Source organism: Macrotis lagotis, chromosome X, assembly GCF_037893015.1.
Source record: "Macrotis lagotis isolate mMagLag1 chromosome X, bilby.v1.9.chrom.fasta, whole genome shotgun sequence".
Classification (NCBI taxonomy): Eukaryota; Metazoa; Chordata; class Mammalia; order Peramelemorphia; family Peramelidae; genus Macrotis; species Macrotis lagotis.
Window position 1 is genome coordinate 299,976,325 of NC_133666.1, and position 17,819 is coordinate 299,994,143.

General features: G+C 36.3%; 1 protein-coding gene across 7 annotated transcripts in view; it reads right to left on the reverse strand.

Moving 5' to 3' along the window:
• Positions 1-243: 243 nt before the first annotated feature.
• The window catches only part of RAB27B (RAB27B, member RAS oncogene family), an 85,121-nt gene continuing 67,545 nt past the window's right edge, over positions 244-17,819 (reverse strand). For all 7 annotated transcript variants that reach the window (XM_074206973.1, XM_074206974.1, XM_074206971.1 and 4 more), the window contains 3 exons: positions 16,808-16,911; positions 8,813-8,936; positions 244-6,864 (listed from right to left, as the gene is read on the reverse strand). In XM_074206973.1, coding sequence (XP_074063074.1) covers positions 6,675-6,864; positions 8,813-8,936; positions 16,808-16,911 — 418 coding nt within the window. In that variant the 3' untranslated portion in view covers positions 244-6,674. The remainder of the gene's footprint in view (positions 6,865-8,812; positions 8,937-16,807; positions 16,912-17,819) is intronic.

Consider the following 17,819-nt stretch of genomic DNA (forward strand, 5'->3'; position numbering starts at 1 on the left):
AATGTGTATGTCTGAATGTTGTCTAATTAGAACATAAACATCTCAAAGGGACTTGTGTATTTGTAATTTTTTCACGAATAATAAGATCATATGAACAATCAAATGAATAAGAATTCAGGAATTTGACAGGTCCCAAGAAGGTCTCATCACTAATGGGATGAGGTTGCATTTTTAATTTTTTTCTTTAACTGCCTTATCCCTTTCATTGGTTCCCAACTTAAACGCTTTCTCTAGATATCCAGCACAACTGGTAAAAATGCATTTTATTTGAAAAGTGCAGAAACAATCACAGGATACATTCCTTGACCATATTATTCAAACCCAGACACCAGTGATTCATTGGACATTTTTTTTTAAGTCACGAGAACTTTGGTACAACAAAATGATAACAGTGTCAGGCACAACAGTCTACTAATAGGCATATAGAGAGAAAATACGTTAAAGGTTTAAATTACATTCATAGTACTAATATAAAGCATCTACAGACCTGTAAAGACTGATGTAAAACAAGAAAATAATGTACAAGATAACATTAGGGAAAACATTTTCTAAGGGTAAATTTGTGAAACAGCAAAACACTTGACTGTTACAGTCAAAACAAGGCTTATCTTTAAAATGTAACTAGAATAGGACAAATTATTTTCCATAAATAATTTTAAATACAACCAGCATCTCTTACTTGGATATGTTCACAAAAAAGCCCTATTATACAAACAAGGAGTTTCACCACATTGGCATACACTTTTAAGGTAATGTAATTGGCAGCCCCAAAGGGAAGTACATGAGGAAATAAAAGTTGAAAGAGAATTCATCTCTTATTTTGTTGTTTTTTAAAAAGAAGTATACACAGCTCAAATGAGGAGATCCAAGGTTGGTAGCCTCTCTACAAGTACTAAGGGTTCCATTCAAGTGATACTTTCCTAATCTGGCCACCTCTTCTCACACATTAATGGTTGAACTCATGGCTACTATCACTTCAGAGTTTGGAAGACTTGAGTTCAAGTCTCACTTTTGACACATACTGGTGGAGTGACCCAGTTAATACTGGATGTCCTAAAGTCCAAGTGCTCTCTAAACTCTAAATTGCAACCAATTGATAATCTACATTGGTGGAGGGAATTTTCATCCTGAGAGTTACCCACAAGGATGAACTCACAGGTCCGTGTACATGATAGCATTTGTGGCCTAGATTGTCCTTAGAATTCAAAAAAGCATTTTTAAAATAGCCTATAGTATCACTGAAGAGGAAGCTTCATTGTTTTGCCAACCAGATAAACAGTTCTTTGCCTTAGCTAACAGCAATTAATAATAACAACAGTCACACTATTTTTCAACAATAAAATAAAATAAAGCCATCATTAAGAACAGAAACCTTAGCTCATGTTTAATCTATTCCTAGGACATTAGAATACATGGTGTTGGTGGGTCATTGCCAACATAGCTGAGTAAAGGAAAGCAGAGATGACTAGAGCTAGATTAGCCCTTAGAGGTTATCTAATTGTTTTGCAATTAAAGAAACAGGTCTACAGAGATGTGACTTGCCAAATCATCAACAAGTTAGTGGCAGGAAAGTTCTGCGACTTATCTAATACCCTTCCTTCTGAACTATTCTGCCTGGAAAGCAAAATTTATCAAAAGGTGACTTTGGAAATTTCTTCTAAAAATGTCATCCAGTTATTCAGTCTCACAAGCTACAAAGTTGAATCTGATCTTTTCTTCCAATAGGAAGGTAGAAAAATACCCATAGCTTTGAACTTGACATTCACTGAAAAAAGTTTTAGGGATGCTATTGTTACTGAAAAGCTAAACATAATTCATATAGAATAAAGGAAATATTCTCCAATTACAGCAAACTGCAAACCTGCTAGTGATATACCTCTTTTATTTGTATATCTGACCCTGCCTTCCACCCTCATTAATTATCTGGAGAAGAAAAATAATTGATAAATATTTTCCATAAATCTGTTATAAAATAGCTCTTTGCCAAAGTCTTTTATTCTACATAGAATCAATCCCTTATACATAGCTCTTTTCACCTCTAAATACATATATTATAATATTTCTTGATTCATCTCTGGCCACAGAAATATAATCTCAAATTTATTGTCTTTTGGTATCCAAAAAGAATCCTAAGGCAGTACGATAATAAAAGGCTGCACAGCTAAAATCTCTTTAGACTATCACACTACATCATTGTTTTCATGACAATCAAATATCTGGGCACCTTTCAGCTCAACAACCAATGCTATCCAATCATTGTCCACTGCTCAAGGTATTCTCTTCTTTCCCTGCCTCAAATACATGCAAATTATCTTTTACAAAATATAGGAAGGAAAATAAAATCCTTGATTCCTTTCTAAATGATCTCTTTAGCTATTATAGATTTCCTTGAAAATGGAAAAGCTTTAACCAAAAGACACAAAAACCTAGATTTTAAAAAAATATTTTTCATTAATAGTCAGCACTAGCAGTTAGAAGTGAAAGATCGTTTACTTGATGTATAAATCCAATATTCAGCTCTTCCTGGGTCAAGGGAACAAAGTTTCTCCCTAGACCGGGAATCTGAAATATTTTCTGCATTTATATATTGAGTTTTATATCATGTTTCTCTCTCCCCAAAATGCTTTATGGATTTATGTCTTATACCTCATAACTTCCATGTGAGAAACAAAAGGAATAAGATGGAGCCCTGCTTGCTTAGGTAACCAAAGACAAAGAGAAGTTAGTTGTCCTTTATGATAATACTACATGCCTCTTGATCATTGGTTAAATGAAGCACTAATTACATAATTTTGTCCGATGAACATCCTGGGGTTTCTTTGTAGAAGAATATAAATATAGATGTTATATATACTTATACACACAAATATATGTATATTTCATCACAGCATATTTCAAGGCCTAATCAGGCAAATTGGATGCCCTCAAATTCAAGGGAATTTCAAGTGGAGAAAGCTTTTGGGCTAAGTTTTCGAATCAACTTTATTCAGAATTTTAAAATATTTTTCGAGTCATAGAAAAATGGCAAATCTTTCCCCACAATTGGCCCTTCTTCCCCCTTGGGATTAAAAATAAGAATTTTCCCTCTGGAGTGATTTTTCCCAAATCTCACTCAAAGCATTCCAAATGGGTACCCTGTCAATATAAGCCAATGGACTTAGTTGGACAACAAAAACATAACCACTGAAACACAGAAATTCAACTAACACAGCCCTTCTGGTCAGGTTTTGATGAATTTATTCAGTCACTATCCAGCCCAAATATTTTTGAAAACACTGATCTTTATTTTTATTTCTTTATTTTAGCAATAAGAGAGAGCCAACACCCTAGCATAGCAGGAAAGTAGGCTAATTTCGGTGACTGCCAGCAAAGTCCTCTGAATAGCTTTGTTGGCTATTATTTCTTGCCAGAATCCTGCATGGTAAGGAAAGCACTCTGGTGTTCTGACTGGTAATCCACAACAGTTTACCATCCTCAAAGTGGAAAAAAGAGAATCTGTAACCCAACTCTGTTCTACCCATTTTCGCAAAGGGGCTTATTATTTGAAGGATAATCCTGTACTTTAATTATGGCAAGCACATTTGACTGATTGGAATTCTAATAGTAAAGAAATGAAGATTAGCAATTTCAGATAGCCTGGATTTCTGACAGGTGGACTTTATTTGGAGTTATCGTAAAAGATCTGTAGCCCTGTAAGAAACTTCAAAAGAGGCTGCCCAGTAATACAACTTTACCAGAAATATATCATATGGCTGCAGCCTATTTTGGTCACAGAGGTATCTGAGGCACCAGATAAGAGCAATGTAAACATCGAACCAGTGCAAATTCCTCACAGAGATGATTTCTACACTGGAAAAAGAGCTTCATGTACACTTTAGACAATTCCAACAATATAATCTAATTAGAGGCATTAAGGGATAAAACAAACAAAATGCCTCGATGGCTAAGAAAAACCAGCTTCCTAAGGATTTTTAAAGGGGATGGAATTCTATGTTTATGTTTCCTTAAAGTAGAGTCCTCTAAATTCTTCAGAATGGTGTTTCCCTGGGGGGAAAATACTATCATCCTCTGATGCCAAAATAAAGTAAAGAAGGAACTCTAGACTTTATATGGGAGGGATAGAATTTGCAAACAGGAGAGGGGTGAGTGACAGAGGATGATAAAACAGAAGGTGAAACTATAGCTTTAAATTGTTCCTCATAGCTCTGCCCACATCACAGCCATCTGCCCATGTCCCTCCCTCCCTCCCACCTTAAGTTTGTGGCCAAAAGCTTTGTTGGCATGTTGATCCTCCACTTTATTCCCCAGTTATCAGAGAATAGTTCTTTGGCACAAAGACCCCCCCCCAAATTTAAATGGCCACATGAAAACTATGAATAAAAATAGATATAAAATCAAGTCTAATTTCATGCACATCCTTTTTTGGACCTCATAAAAGCTGACATTTCTATGTCAAAGTAAAGCAGGGGCAAAAAATTAAAAAAAAAACCCTGAAGATTTCAATCCCAAGATAGAAAGAAATGGGAATGCCCATTAATACGATGGGGATGACTTTGCTTTCGTCTGAGCAAATGAAGAAGAAAAACATTAATTTTTCTGTCACCCCTATGGTCTTTAGATATCAGCTAATGGGTTTTTTCCCCTTCTTAGTATGATCCTCAGAAGAATACAAGATGTATTGGTGAAGGTTCACTCAAGGAAGAAGCATGACAATGAATTTGAAAAGCTAGGTGACGCTGTGAGAGACTGACAAGAAGTGGAAGAAAATGATAGAAAGCTAGAATCTGTTTCCCAGCAGATACTATTGACTTTCTCCTGATCTTGTTCTACTCTAAGGAGAGGAAGACAAATATTCTCTTGGAAGTCAGCAATAGTGGTGGTGAGGTTGGACTGGGGGTAGGGTGGGCTGGAGTGAAATCCTGGAGGAAATGAGTGGAAAATTAGGAAAGATGGGGCTTAAGGTAGTAAGATTACATGGATAACTCTTGAGAAGTCTTCATTTGATTATATATCATATAAGGAGCAGGAATGAGAAATCCTTTTAAGAAAGTATCTTCTCAAAAGGAAAGGAAAAAAATTAAGAATTTTTATCTCTATTTAATAAAGCAATATATTCATCTGGCACCTAATTCATAATTAAGAGTGATTAAATTATTGGATAAAAATGTGGTTTCATGGGAATGTTTTATATATTTATCAGGACCTTTTAATATCATTACTGTGGATTAAATCTGGTGATACTTTAACTATAAGGATAAAACTGTCCCTGTGAAACACACTGTTATGATGAACTTAGTTTAATAAGTTTCATTCTCCCTTCCCAAAGTGTGTCTCCATAATTTGTATTTTCCTGGAAATAGGTAAAAATAAAAGCATGGGTTAAAAAAATAAATATCAAACTATATCATGATATAATCTTCATAGTCTTACTGAAGATCTGAAATCAAGAGGGAACCAAGTAAAGACTTTTTGTTTTTCAGTAGTTCTGGATGAACTGAGTTGGAATGGCATTTTTTTTACTGGTGGAAGTAGTAGAAAAAGTATGTTTCAGGATGTCCGTGAATTTTCTAATTCTCTGCAATTAATGATAACATTTTACTTTTGAAGAAAATAAAATAAAATATTTCACTGTGTTTCATTTTACAAGGAAGAAATGAAAAGCTCAATAGTTCTATGGCTTACTTCTTTGAGAATTATATTTAATTTTAACATTCCAAGGAGAAGCTTCATGTGTCTGGGTGACATTTAGAGGAAAAAAAGTAAAACATGCTGTTGACTGAACACCATGCTGCTTCATAACCTTTTACTGGAAATAGAAGTCCATGGAATTCTCAACGTCACCTCCAATGGTAATATCAGCTTCAACTTGGACAGGAATGAATTGCTCTCTCAGAAATCTACAACTTATACGTCTCCTTTCAGGACTTGCTAATGTCAACCTTCCATGCCCTTTTTTGGGTTGCTTGTTTTGGCTATATGTCATCCTATTTAGTCCAGTTATCTACTATCTACTATTCACACGGAACACAGAAATGGCATTATCATATAATTCCCTGAATTTAATCAAAAGTTCAATATTCATTCTCCCAATCACCTTATCAGTAATTTAGTAGAGCAACCTACATACTATGTGCCCATAATAAGGTCATTTTTAATGAACCCCAGAGAATCCTTCACTTGCAGATTTTATAATTATTACCAATGCAAATACAAAGTATGAATCAGTCTCCATATAAATGAAAACAATCTAAGAAATGCCCTTTTTTCATGTTCTTCCTCAGTAATCAATTTTTTTATTCCCCTCTCTCCTGACCCATAATCAAATGATCTTTCTTTATGATTTTAAGCTCTTTAACACTTTTCAGTTACTTATTGGAAGATTTCAATGCTTCTGTAAAATTAAAAACACAAAAAATAACCAAAAAATTGAATGAATGTCCCCAGTGGAGAGATTGTGTTGGGAAAGCTCAGACTCAGAAGTGTCTGGCCTTAGAACTCATGGTCCAGACCCACTGAACACTGATGATCAGGTGGTGTTTAAAATGCATTCTCTGGAAGAAAAGAAAAGAAAATGTATCTGTGCTAAGCCCACTCATCAATTATGTGGCTTGTCAACCATTTTCTGATCAACTATTTGGATGAGGTTCTTGATTCTCAGTTTAAAAAGGCGAAGTCTAGCAAGCACATTTTTTTCCTGCTGGCTTCTCTCCATCAAGTTTCCCTGAATTTCCTCCATTGGCTGCATCAGGGACTTGAGACTTCTCCACACACTGCTCCATGCGCTTCATTATTAAGTCCAGAAGTGTGTCCACAGGTTTCTCCACGTTCTGCCCTGTTGCTGCACTTGTTTCAAAATAGGGTATTCTGGCAGGAACAAAAATAAACAATGAAGGGTCACGAGGGGAAGAGTCATCATAAGTTGCCAAAAATACTACAAATTTATTATGACCTGATCTACAATCAAGTGATCTCCTTTCATTCTCATTTTCAACTCCCTAACCTTTTTCATTTATGTATGAAAGATTTCAATGCTTCTCTAAAAACAAAAACAAAAAAACCCCACAACAACCAAAACAATAGACTGAATGAATAAGTCTTTTTCTAGGCATAAGACTAAAATTTCTCATTTTCTACATTCTATGTCTCCATTTTTGAAATATATTTATTTTTTTTGCTTTTTTTTGTCTGTGCTTTCCCTTGCAACATGGCTAATATGGAAATATGTTTTGCACAACTTCACATGTATGATCATTATCAAATTACCTTTTCAAGGATAGGAAGGTACTGGAAGGATGTAGAAAATTTGGAAATCAAATTTAAAAATATATTATTTAAAAAATGACATGTAGGGGTAGCTAGGTTGCACAGTGATTATAATACAGGCCCTGGAGACAGGAGGACCTGTGTTCAAGCCTGGCCTCAGACACTTAATAATTACCTAGCTGTGTGACCTTGGGCAAGTCATTTAACCCCACTGCCTTCTAAAAAAAAACTAAAAATTGACATATAATTAGGAAAATAATTAGCAAAATAAAGATATACTAACATTAAAAGGAAAAAGAAGCATTAGGATAGAAAGGCAAAAACATTGATCCTGTCCTCATAGAACTCATTTACTAAAGAAGAAACAACATGCGAATGTTGAATGACAAAATGCATTCTCTCATTCCTCAAATATTCCAAGACTTATTTTTCTTGTCCATTTTTACTCTATTTGCATTTCATTCTGTATTATAATGTATTTTGTATTCCTGTAGCAAACTGTAGTTCTCTGAGGATAGGACCTGTTTTGCTTTTAGATTTTTATCCTAAATTGATAGTTGAATATCTTGTATGTAGTAGATAATTGTAATAAATATTTATTAAATCAAATTTTATTTTGATCTAGATCAAAATAGATGTGATAACGGAAGTCATTAGGATGAAAGACATGGCCAAGATAAAAAGAGTATGGAAAAATGTCTAAGGTGGGTTATGTCTCCATTTTTTAAGAAGACTAAAATCTTCTTGCCTGGTGGGTTTGAAATGCCATTTTGGTTTCTCACAGGAAGGGAAAAGGACCTGAAAAAGTACACAACTGCTACTACCTTTTTTTTTAAACAAGTCAAGTGATGTCAGAACCATAGGGACGAGTAATACTTAACTTTTATATAACACAAAGTGCTTTTAAATATTTTATCTCATTTAGTCCTCAGAATTAACACTATGAGAAAGGTGCAATTTTTACCCTATTTTACCATTGAAGAAACTGAGGCAAACAATCATACTGCTAGTGCTTGTGGTCATATTTGAACTTGGATCTTTCCAACTCCAAGTCCAACATGTTATCCATCAAGCCACCCAGGTGCCTCAGAGATCATCTAATGCAGCCCTTTCATTTTCCAGATGAAGAAACTGAGAGCAAAAGGGGTAATGTTGTCCAAGTTAAAGATGAAGTCTAATGATCTTCAATCTAGAACTTACTGAATTATCTGTTACAAGAAACTTTCAGACCATATTCCTTGAGTTTTCCTACTTATAGTCTTTAATTGTCAACCACACCAAATCTATTCAGCAAATAAAACCTCAGTTAATATAAAGATGTCTTTGATATTAGAGAATAAGCTGAGGCAGACACCAGGGTTGGGGCTGTGTCTTCTCTCTGTTTTCTGGAGCTCCCCCAGAAGCTTTACAATTATAAAGGAGGTCCTTTTCAAATGCCCATTGCTGAGTACTGGTTCATGTGTCAGAGATCCCATGAAAGAGCCCCCTAAACTAGGTTTTTATCCAATAGCCAGTAAGATGGGATGAATTTTAGCGATAACTAACTTACCCATATTTGTCTGCAAGATCTCGGGCTTGCCGTTCATTGACCTCCCTCTGGTCTGAAAGATCTGCTTTGTTGCCAATTAATACTATATCTGGATTTTCACAATATGCATTAGCTTGCAGTTGGCCTTGGAAAGAAAGTAGAGCAAATTGACAAAATCATCATATTTGACATCAGAAATATAATAAAAAATAATAACCTCCAACATGCCTAAATGAGTGAGGAATCACACCCATATGCACATGAATATGTTCAAATACATAAATACAAAAACCTAGAGCTTGTTCTATTTCTTTCTGAAACTAGGCAAATATGGGTTTCAAACTTCCCACAAGCATAGAGAGAAATAAAATTGGAGATCAGATTGTAAACTCCTTGAGGGAAGGAGCTATCTTTTCTTTTTTTTTTTTTTGTAAGCACCAAGAAGAGTGACTGGCACATAATAAGCCATTTATATTTTCTCCATTGTATTGAAATGTTTTATTTCTTCTAGAGGCCATAGTGGTAGAGTTAAGAAGCAAATTTCCATAGGACCATTAAAAATTTCAGAGCCCACTTTGTAGAAAATATGAATTTTAACAAGGAGAAAAATATTTATTTCTTCTCCTCAGGAACCATTAATGAAAAATTATTCCTGATGCTATTTATTTGATTGGATTATTTGGGCTATTTTCCTATGGTAAATTTAAGGTATATAAAGTATTATTTATACAAATTGAAAAGGTAGTCTGACCCATGAGGAATCAGAGAAAGAACTGATAAAACTATATATAGAATGGTTTTACATGTTTATACATTTTTGAGTTTAATGCCAATCTCATTTGGGGGAAAGCGGGGAAGAGAGGAGAAGTAAAAAAAGAAAGTTACACGATAACTTTATTGTATATTTAAAAAGAATGGCAAATTGTACATAATAGATTTAATGTATGATCATCTTTTCCCCCTATTCTACCGTGTTATGGAAATGCTTGAAGTTCTAAAGTTCTAGAATAAAATAAATAAAATGGCAAAGGATCATCAAAGTGGGTATTGTGAAGGAATAGGCAAAAACCCCCAAAAAAAGCTCATACTTTGAGTAAGACAAAAAGTTCAAATACTACCTCTGCCATTGAACAAGTCACTTCACTCCATGGATCTATATCTGGGTTGGACCTCTGAGTTTAGGTCCAGCTCCAAAACTATGATTTTATTCTAACATCAGAGGGGAAAATAAATAGATAAGCTAAAATACATTAACCTTTAGACTAGCTTATTGATTTATCGATGCAAAACTGAAAGCAATAAGTAAAAGTTTTAGTGGCATATTACAACTCAATATTTCCTCACAATTTGAGCTTTGTGTGGGGGGGAATGTAAACCTTGTAAAGATATTTAGTTTTCCATCACTAGAAGTCTTCCAGTGGAAGCTGTGTGACTACTTGACAGAGACGATATTGAACAGGACATTCCTGTTCAGATACAATTTGGACTAGATGGCCTCTAGATTAGAATTTCATAGATTTACAGTTGATAAGGGTCATGAAGACCATTACATGTAACCTCATCAATATAGAGATAGAAAAGGAAGTTCAATGACTTAGAGGATAGAGAGCTGAGCCTAGAATCAGGAGGACCTGAATTAAAATCCAGGCTCAGACACTTACTGACCTGGTCAAATCACTTAACCTCTATTTACCTTCATCCAGTTTTTTTTTTTTAGGTTTTTGCAAGGCAAACAGGGTTAAGTGGCTTGCCCAAGGCCACACAGCTAGGTAATTATTAAGTGTTTGAGACTGGATTTGAACCCAGGTAGTCCTGACTCCAAAGCTGGTGCTTTATCCACTAAGCTACCTAGCCGCCCCACCTTCATCCACTTTTAAAGAAAATGTTTAACCCACTCCAGTATCTTTTGTCAAGAAAGCTTTATGGATCTGTGGGAGGTGGAGCCAAGATGGCAACATGAAGGGATCCAGTCTTAGGAGCTCTCTGATAAAAACTCATAAACTAAGGACTCTAACTAAACTTTCGAGAGACAGAACCACAAAGGGACCCAGTGAGGCAGTTCTCCTACTCAAGGTAACCTGGAAAAGAGCAGAAAGGCTCTGCTCCCCGGGGCCGGAGGGGCGGCCTGCCAGAGGGGTGGCCCTCCAGAGCCAAAGAACTTCAGCCTCCTGGAGGCAGCCCCAGGACACTGGGAGCCTTAGCTCACAGCAGTGGGGAGTCTCCTGATCTGCACCCCGGGGAGCACTGGCACAAAGTGGAAGAACAGCCGGGGACCAGAAACAGAAGCAGGTGGAGCTGGTAAGCAGGAGTCCCCAGGGCATGAGCCCATTGAGCTGAGGGAGGGGAGTGAAGAGAAACTGCAAGCTTAGTCCTCTGCCCCTGAACAGGACTCTGGGGCTCTGACCACATTCAGATCCTGATCGTAGTCTAGGCCCCCCCATAGAACAGCAGGCCCCCCCCCCACCTCAGCCCCATGGCAGAGGGGGGCGCTTATGTTCATTCACAGACCAGGGGGGAGGATAGAACCTCACACACTGAGACCCTTGTGGGACTGTCCCAAAAGCTCAGGAAGCACCCCCCAAAAACAGGCTTAGGCTGGGAAAATGAACAAAGAAACAAGAGGAAGACCATTGAGAAATATTTTGCAAATGAGCCCAAGAAGGATCAAAATACTCAGTCTGAAGATGAGAAAGCACAAGCTCCTGCAATCTAAAGACTCCAAGAAAAACAGAAATTGGGCTCAGGCTATGATAGAGCTCAAAAAAGACTTTGAAAATCAAATGAGGGAGTTAGAAGAAAAACTGGGAAAAGAAAGGAGAGAGATGCAGGAAAAACATGAAAAATGAAGTCAGCAGCTTAGTCAAGGAAATCCAAAAAAATGCTGAAGAAAATAGCATGCTAAAAAACAGCTTAGGTCAAATGGATAAAACAGTTCAAAAAGTTATTGAGGAGAAGAATGCTTTAAAAAGCAAAATTGGCCAGATGGAAAAAGAGATAAGAAAACTCTCTGAGGAGAATAAATCCTTCAGACAAAGAATAGAACTCAGGGAGATTGATGAATTTACCAGAAATCAGGAATCAATACTTCAAAACCAAAAAAATGAAAAATTAGAAGAAAATGTGCAATATCTCATTGAAAAAACAATTGATATGGAAAACAGACTTAGGAAAGATTATCTGAAAATTATTGGAATACCTGAAAATCATGATCAGGAAAAGAGCCTTGACATCATTTTCAAAGAATTACTACAGGAAAATTGCCCTGATATTCTAGAAGCAGAGGGCAAAATAGAAATGGAGAGAGAATCCATCGATCCCCCTGAGAAAGAGATCCCAAAAAACCAACCCCCAGGAATATTATAGCCAAGTTCCAGAACTCCCAATTCAAAGAGATAATATTACAAGCAGCCAGAAGGACACAGTTCAAATATCGTGGAGCTGCAGTCAGGATCACACAGGACTTAGCCGCAGCTACATTGGAAGCTCGTAGGGCTTGGAATACAATGTACCGGAAGGCAAAAGAGTTTAGAATGCAGCCAAGAATGAACTACCCAGCAAGACTGAATGTCCTCTTCCAGGGAAAAAGATGGATTTTCAATGAACCAGGGGAATTTCAAAGGTTCCTTTTGGAATGGCCAGAGATGAACAGAAGGTTTGATCTTCAGATACAGGACTCAGGTGAAGCATGGAGATTGGAGGAGAGGGGGAAAATATGAGGGACTTAATGAGGATGAACTGCATGTATAGAAAAATGATACTGATAATATTCATATGAACCATCTCAGTTAATAGAGCAGGTAGAGGGAGCTTTTATAGTTGAAGCACAGGAGAAAGCTGAATTGAATTCGAAGACAAAATATGGTGTAAAATGGAGTCAATAAGAAAAAAAGGGAAATGGAATGGGAGAAAGAAAAAGGAGAGGGGGAATAGTCCAAGCTATTTCACATAATAAGATTTTTTTTTATTACAATGAGCTATTGCAATGATATGGAAGGGGGGAGGCAAGGGGGAATGAGGGAACCTTTGCTCTCATCAGAGATGGCTAGGAGAGGAAACAGCAAATATACTCAATGGGGTATAGACATCTGGAGTAAGAAGGAGGGGGGAGCAGGGGGAAGGGGTGGGGATGTGAATAAAGGAGGAGACAGTGGTCAGATATAACACATTTTCTTTTTTTACTTCTTGCAAGGGGCTGAGATTGGATGGCCTGCCCAGGACCATAGGGCCAGGTGGATTCTGGGCCTAAGGGGTGGTATGGGGGCTCAGGGCTTCTTGGTCCCAGGACCAGGGATCTGTCTGCGGCGCCACTCAGCAACCCTACAGCAGAGTCAGAGTGAAAGGAGAGAGAAAATATAGTACATGGTAGTGGAGAAATAAGAAAGGAGGGAGTTGTGATCAGCAATGGCAACGTTGGAAAAATATGGAAGTAACTTTTGTCATGGACTTATCATAAAGAATGTGATCCACTCACGACAGAGTTGATGGTGTTGGAACAAAGACTGAAACACATTTTTTGTTATTATTATTTGGGGGAGGGTGCAGGGCAAGTGGGGCTGGGTGGCCTGCCTGGGGCCACATAGCAGGGTGATCATTGTGTGTCTGGGGCTGGATTCGGACCCGGGTGCTCCTGGCTCAAGGGCCAATGCTCTGTCTGCCACCCAGCCACCCCTACTATTATTACTATTTTATTTTATTTTGGGTCTTTTCTTTTTTCTTCTTTTTGGTTTTTGCAGGGCAGTGGGGATCGGGTAGCTTGCATGTCACATGGCTGGGTGATTATTGAGTTTATGAGGCTGGATATAGACTCTGGTGCTCGTGGCTCCAGGGCTGGTGCTTCGTCCATTGCACCACCTGGCCATACCTACAATTATTACTATTATTTTTTTTTAATTTTAATTTTTTTTCTCCCCCCTTTACTTTTTTGCCCAAGCAAGTCTATCTATATTCATGGGGGGAGGGGTATTTTGTTTACTTGTAAACAAGTATATTTTATTAATGTAAAGAAAAACATTTGTACAAAATGAGAATAAAAAATAAATTTAAAAAAAGAAAAAAGAAAGAAAGCTTTATGGGGGCAGCTAGGTGGCACAGTGGATAAAGCACTGGCCCTGGAGTCAGGAGTACCTGCGTTCAAATCCAGCCTCAGACACTTAATAATTATCTAGCTGTGTGGCCTTGGGCAAGCCAATTAACCCCATTGCCTTGAAAAAAAAAATCAAGAAAGCTTTATGGATAGTATTGATGTGATATTTTCCTTGAAATCACAAAGAGGATTGAACAACAGTAACAAATCTGCGGTCCTGAGAATTTAAGTAACTTGTCCAAGGTCACATAATAGTAAATGACAAAGGTAGAATTTCAAGATAGACCTTTTGTCTTCAATTGACTTTTGCATCTGTTTTTCCACACTTTTCACTGTGTCAAGTCACTATTCAATGTGACTTTCTATTTATATATTGCATAATATTAAATAGGATTACTAAAACTTGTACCTAATGACCTTGGAAAAAATGTACAATCTCCTCAGAGGTCTATAAGTATGGGAGACATTCATTTGTGCTGAAGGAAGAAGGACTAAGTAACTTCTTAGCATTTTTTTCCAAACCTAGAAGTTGACAACTGCCTTCAAATGAGATGAGAAGTAGAACAAGGAAAGAAAATTGGTATATATCATATATCTGAAAAAATGATTTTCTGTTTTTTGGTTGTAATAATATTAATGAACACATCCAGAATCTTTAGTAGATTCCAACTCTCTTCGATCATGTAGAAATATCTTCTTTATAAAAATCTTCTTTATAGAAAGGGATACAAAGTAAAATGAGCAGAGTTGGGCAAACAATATATAAAATATCTATTAATATAAATGGAAAGAACAATAATTCTAATACAATCATAATTGAATGCTGTGTAATTATAAAAGCCAACGTTAACCCCAAAATAGAAATCTTTGAGGATTCTCCTCCAGTTCACTTGCCAATATCAGTATCCACAGGTATAAGAAATTGTATATGATGTCAGATTTTTCAACATGTGATCAATTTTCCTGATTTTTTTCTCTTCTTACTATTCTAAAAAAAAATCCTTCAATATAGAATGACATTTTGGGAGAGGATGCAGGGAAATGGTTTTCTTGGAGAAGACACATGGTAATTTAGGTAATACAAAAACAAAATATATTGATAGAATTTATTTTAAAAAGAAACTGTTGGGGCAGATAGGTGTGTGGTTCATAGAGCACTGGTCCTGGAGTCAGGAGCACCTGAGTTCGAATGCAACCTCAGACACTTAGTAATTACCTAGCTGTGTAACATGGGCAAGTCACTTAACCCCACTGCCTTACAAAACCAAAAACCAAAAAACTGTTTTTATAGAAAAATGGTGAAAAAATGAAAGTTTGACTACTGAAGTATACATTGGGGTCCTGGCCTTGGGTACTAAAAACTTCTCCACTTACCATCTCCCAGTTTCCAGAAAGAAAAATTATCCATGGGGTACAGGTAAATTTCAGGAGTGAAAATTTCTATAATACCTCAGTATAGATCTGGTTTCTTTCTTCCATACCCTCTCCATGCTTCATGTTGTAGATGCCAGCTCAATTAGTTTAAAGAGGTACTCAAGGGCACATTGAAGAAATAGAATTAATGTTTTTTAGATGAGTTGACTAGTCTCCTAAGAAATATTTTTCTTTGAGAGGTCAAGAGGACAAGCACCATCTCACTGCTACAGCACCAAAACAAAGACCAGCCTCTTGAATGACCACTTTACTTACCACTATCTGTTTCAATGGAATCAAAGGAACAGTGTTTGCTAAGTATCTACTGTGGGTCTGATATTGCTAGGTGCTAAGACAAAGATAAAATATTCTCTGCCCTCAAGTAGCTTACATTCTTTTGGGGAAACATACATACATATACATAAAGACAAAATATATATAAATAAATGGGAGACAAGGAAAGGACAGGCAGCTGGAATGATCAGGAAAAGTCTCGTGTAGAATATAAAAGTGATACTTGAGCTAAATTTTGCAGAAAATCAAGGATTCTAAGAGGCAGAGGTAAGGACAGAAAGACTTCTAGGTATGGAGATAGGAGCAGGTAGAGAAGATGGAATGCTATGTGTGCAGAACAAAAAGTAAGAGAATTTGGATTAAGTGTAAATGGGGGGATTCTTATATAATAAGAGAGGAAAGGTAGGCTGGAATCAAATTACAAAGGGATGGAAGGTACTAGAAAATCTTTGGAATGTTTTAAGTAGAAGAATGACATGGCCACCTCTAAGTTTTTGGAATATCACCATAGTAATTATCTGGAAGATGATTTGGCCTATCTAGAGAAAGCTGAATAAAAGAGGCTATTAAGACAGGACCTCAACTGGAGTGATTGTGGTCTGAGTGGAGAAAAGGGTATAGAGATGTGAGAGGTTGTAAACATAAAATTGGTGAGCTTTGGCTACTGACTGGATATGTAGGGTGAAAGGGAAATCTCAAAAATGACACCAAAAGTGTGGATTTGGGAACATGGACAGAAATAGAGATGTTCAGAAGTGGATAAATTTTGAGGGAAAGGTAATGAATGTATTTGAGTAGATTAAATCCAATTGACAATGTTGTTGCATCAACTGCATAGGCAGTTGTTGGCTAGAAGTGAATATATAGATCTGTGGATTAACTGTATAGATATAATTGTTAAGTCCATTAGAGCTGCTGAGTATAAGATTACTGAGATTATAGAGACAAAAGAATTCAGAATTACAACTAAGGTGGGTCAAGACAGATAGGATTAGCATGAGGGAGTGATGTCAAAAATTCCCAGAGAAGAAGGAAAATCCAAGAAGAGGGTACAGTAAATAAAATTAAAAAATAATGAAACAAAATAAATAAATAAGTGAAAGAGGATGGTTTGGCAATCAAGACTCCATAATATATCTGCATTCTAGAAGCAATGTAGCAAAATTCTGGCAAATATGCAAAAACATGCTAGGTTCTAGTGAAGGCAAAATACTTGTTTGACTTACTCATCCAATTTCTGACATTTAAGAAGCTCTGTTGACTGGTGAGGTCAAACATTAATAAGAAGCCCATAGCATCTCTAAAAAATGCTGTGGTGAGACTTCGAAATCTGCCAAGAAAGCAAAGTGAAAGAACATTAATAATAACTATGTAGTCAATCAACCAACAATAACAATAGCTCACATTTAGGTAGTTTTTAACTGCCTAATTTTAATTTAATTTAACATTTAACTTAATTTAATTTATATAAATCACTTTACTGCCCAACAGCCCTTCAAGAGAGGACAGGTAAGATCAGATTGGCATGAGCTCATCTAATTGATACTTCTACTATGCTACATTTGTCTTCTCACTTTAGGAATTAAAGTCCATTACTTACCATTGCAGAGATTAACACAAAATTACAAATGGGAAACAAGACTGCTCAAAGGTTTGCAATTGTTCCAGATGTAGAGGAAATGGTTAGCAAGAAGGAGAACCTTGAAGTTTTTTTTTTTTTTTTTTTACCAGAAGGAATTTAAATTTGATTTTAATTACTTCCCTTGCTTTGGGTTAACTCCAACATATCCATCTATTGTTTATGTTGCTCTGAAATCTTACACAAGGTGTCTTGTGCACCTTTGTCTTTTGAGAGGTGGCAATGTCTAGTGGAGAAAACTAGAGACTCTAACACTTATGGCTGTACAACTATAAGCAAGTCACTTCAACTTTCACCTCAATTTCTTTCTCTAGAGAATGGAGATAACAGCACAAATTGTTTGCTTTGTAGACTTGTAAAGAATGCTTATCATAAATCTTAGTATTAGAGAAAGGGGAGTAGCTACAATGATTCTTTTTTCTAACTAGATTGTAAAGAACAAGAAGGTAGAAACATACATTACATATAATATGCATATGTATATATATTTATATTTATATTTTAAGTGCTGGCAGAGTAATACAAAGTAGGCACATTATAAAAATCTTTGTTGAATGATTGATAGAATGAAAGAATGAACTCTAAGTAAGGCAAAAACT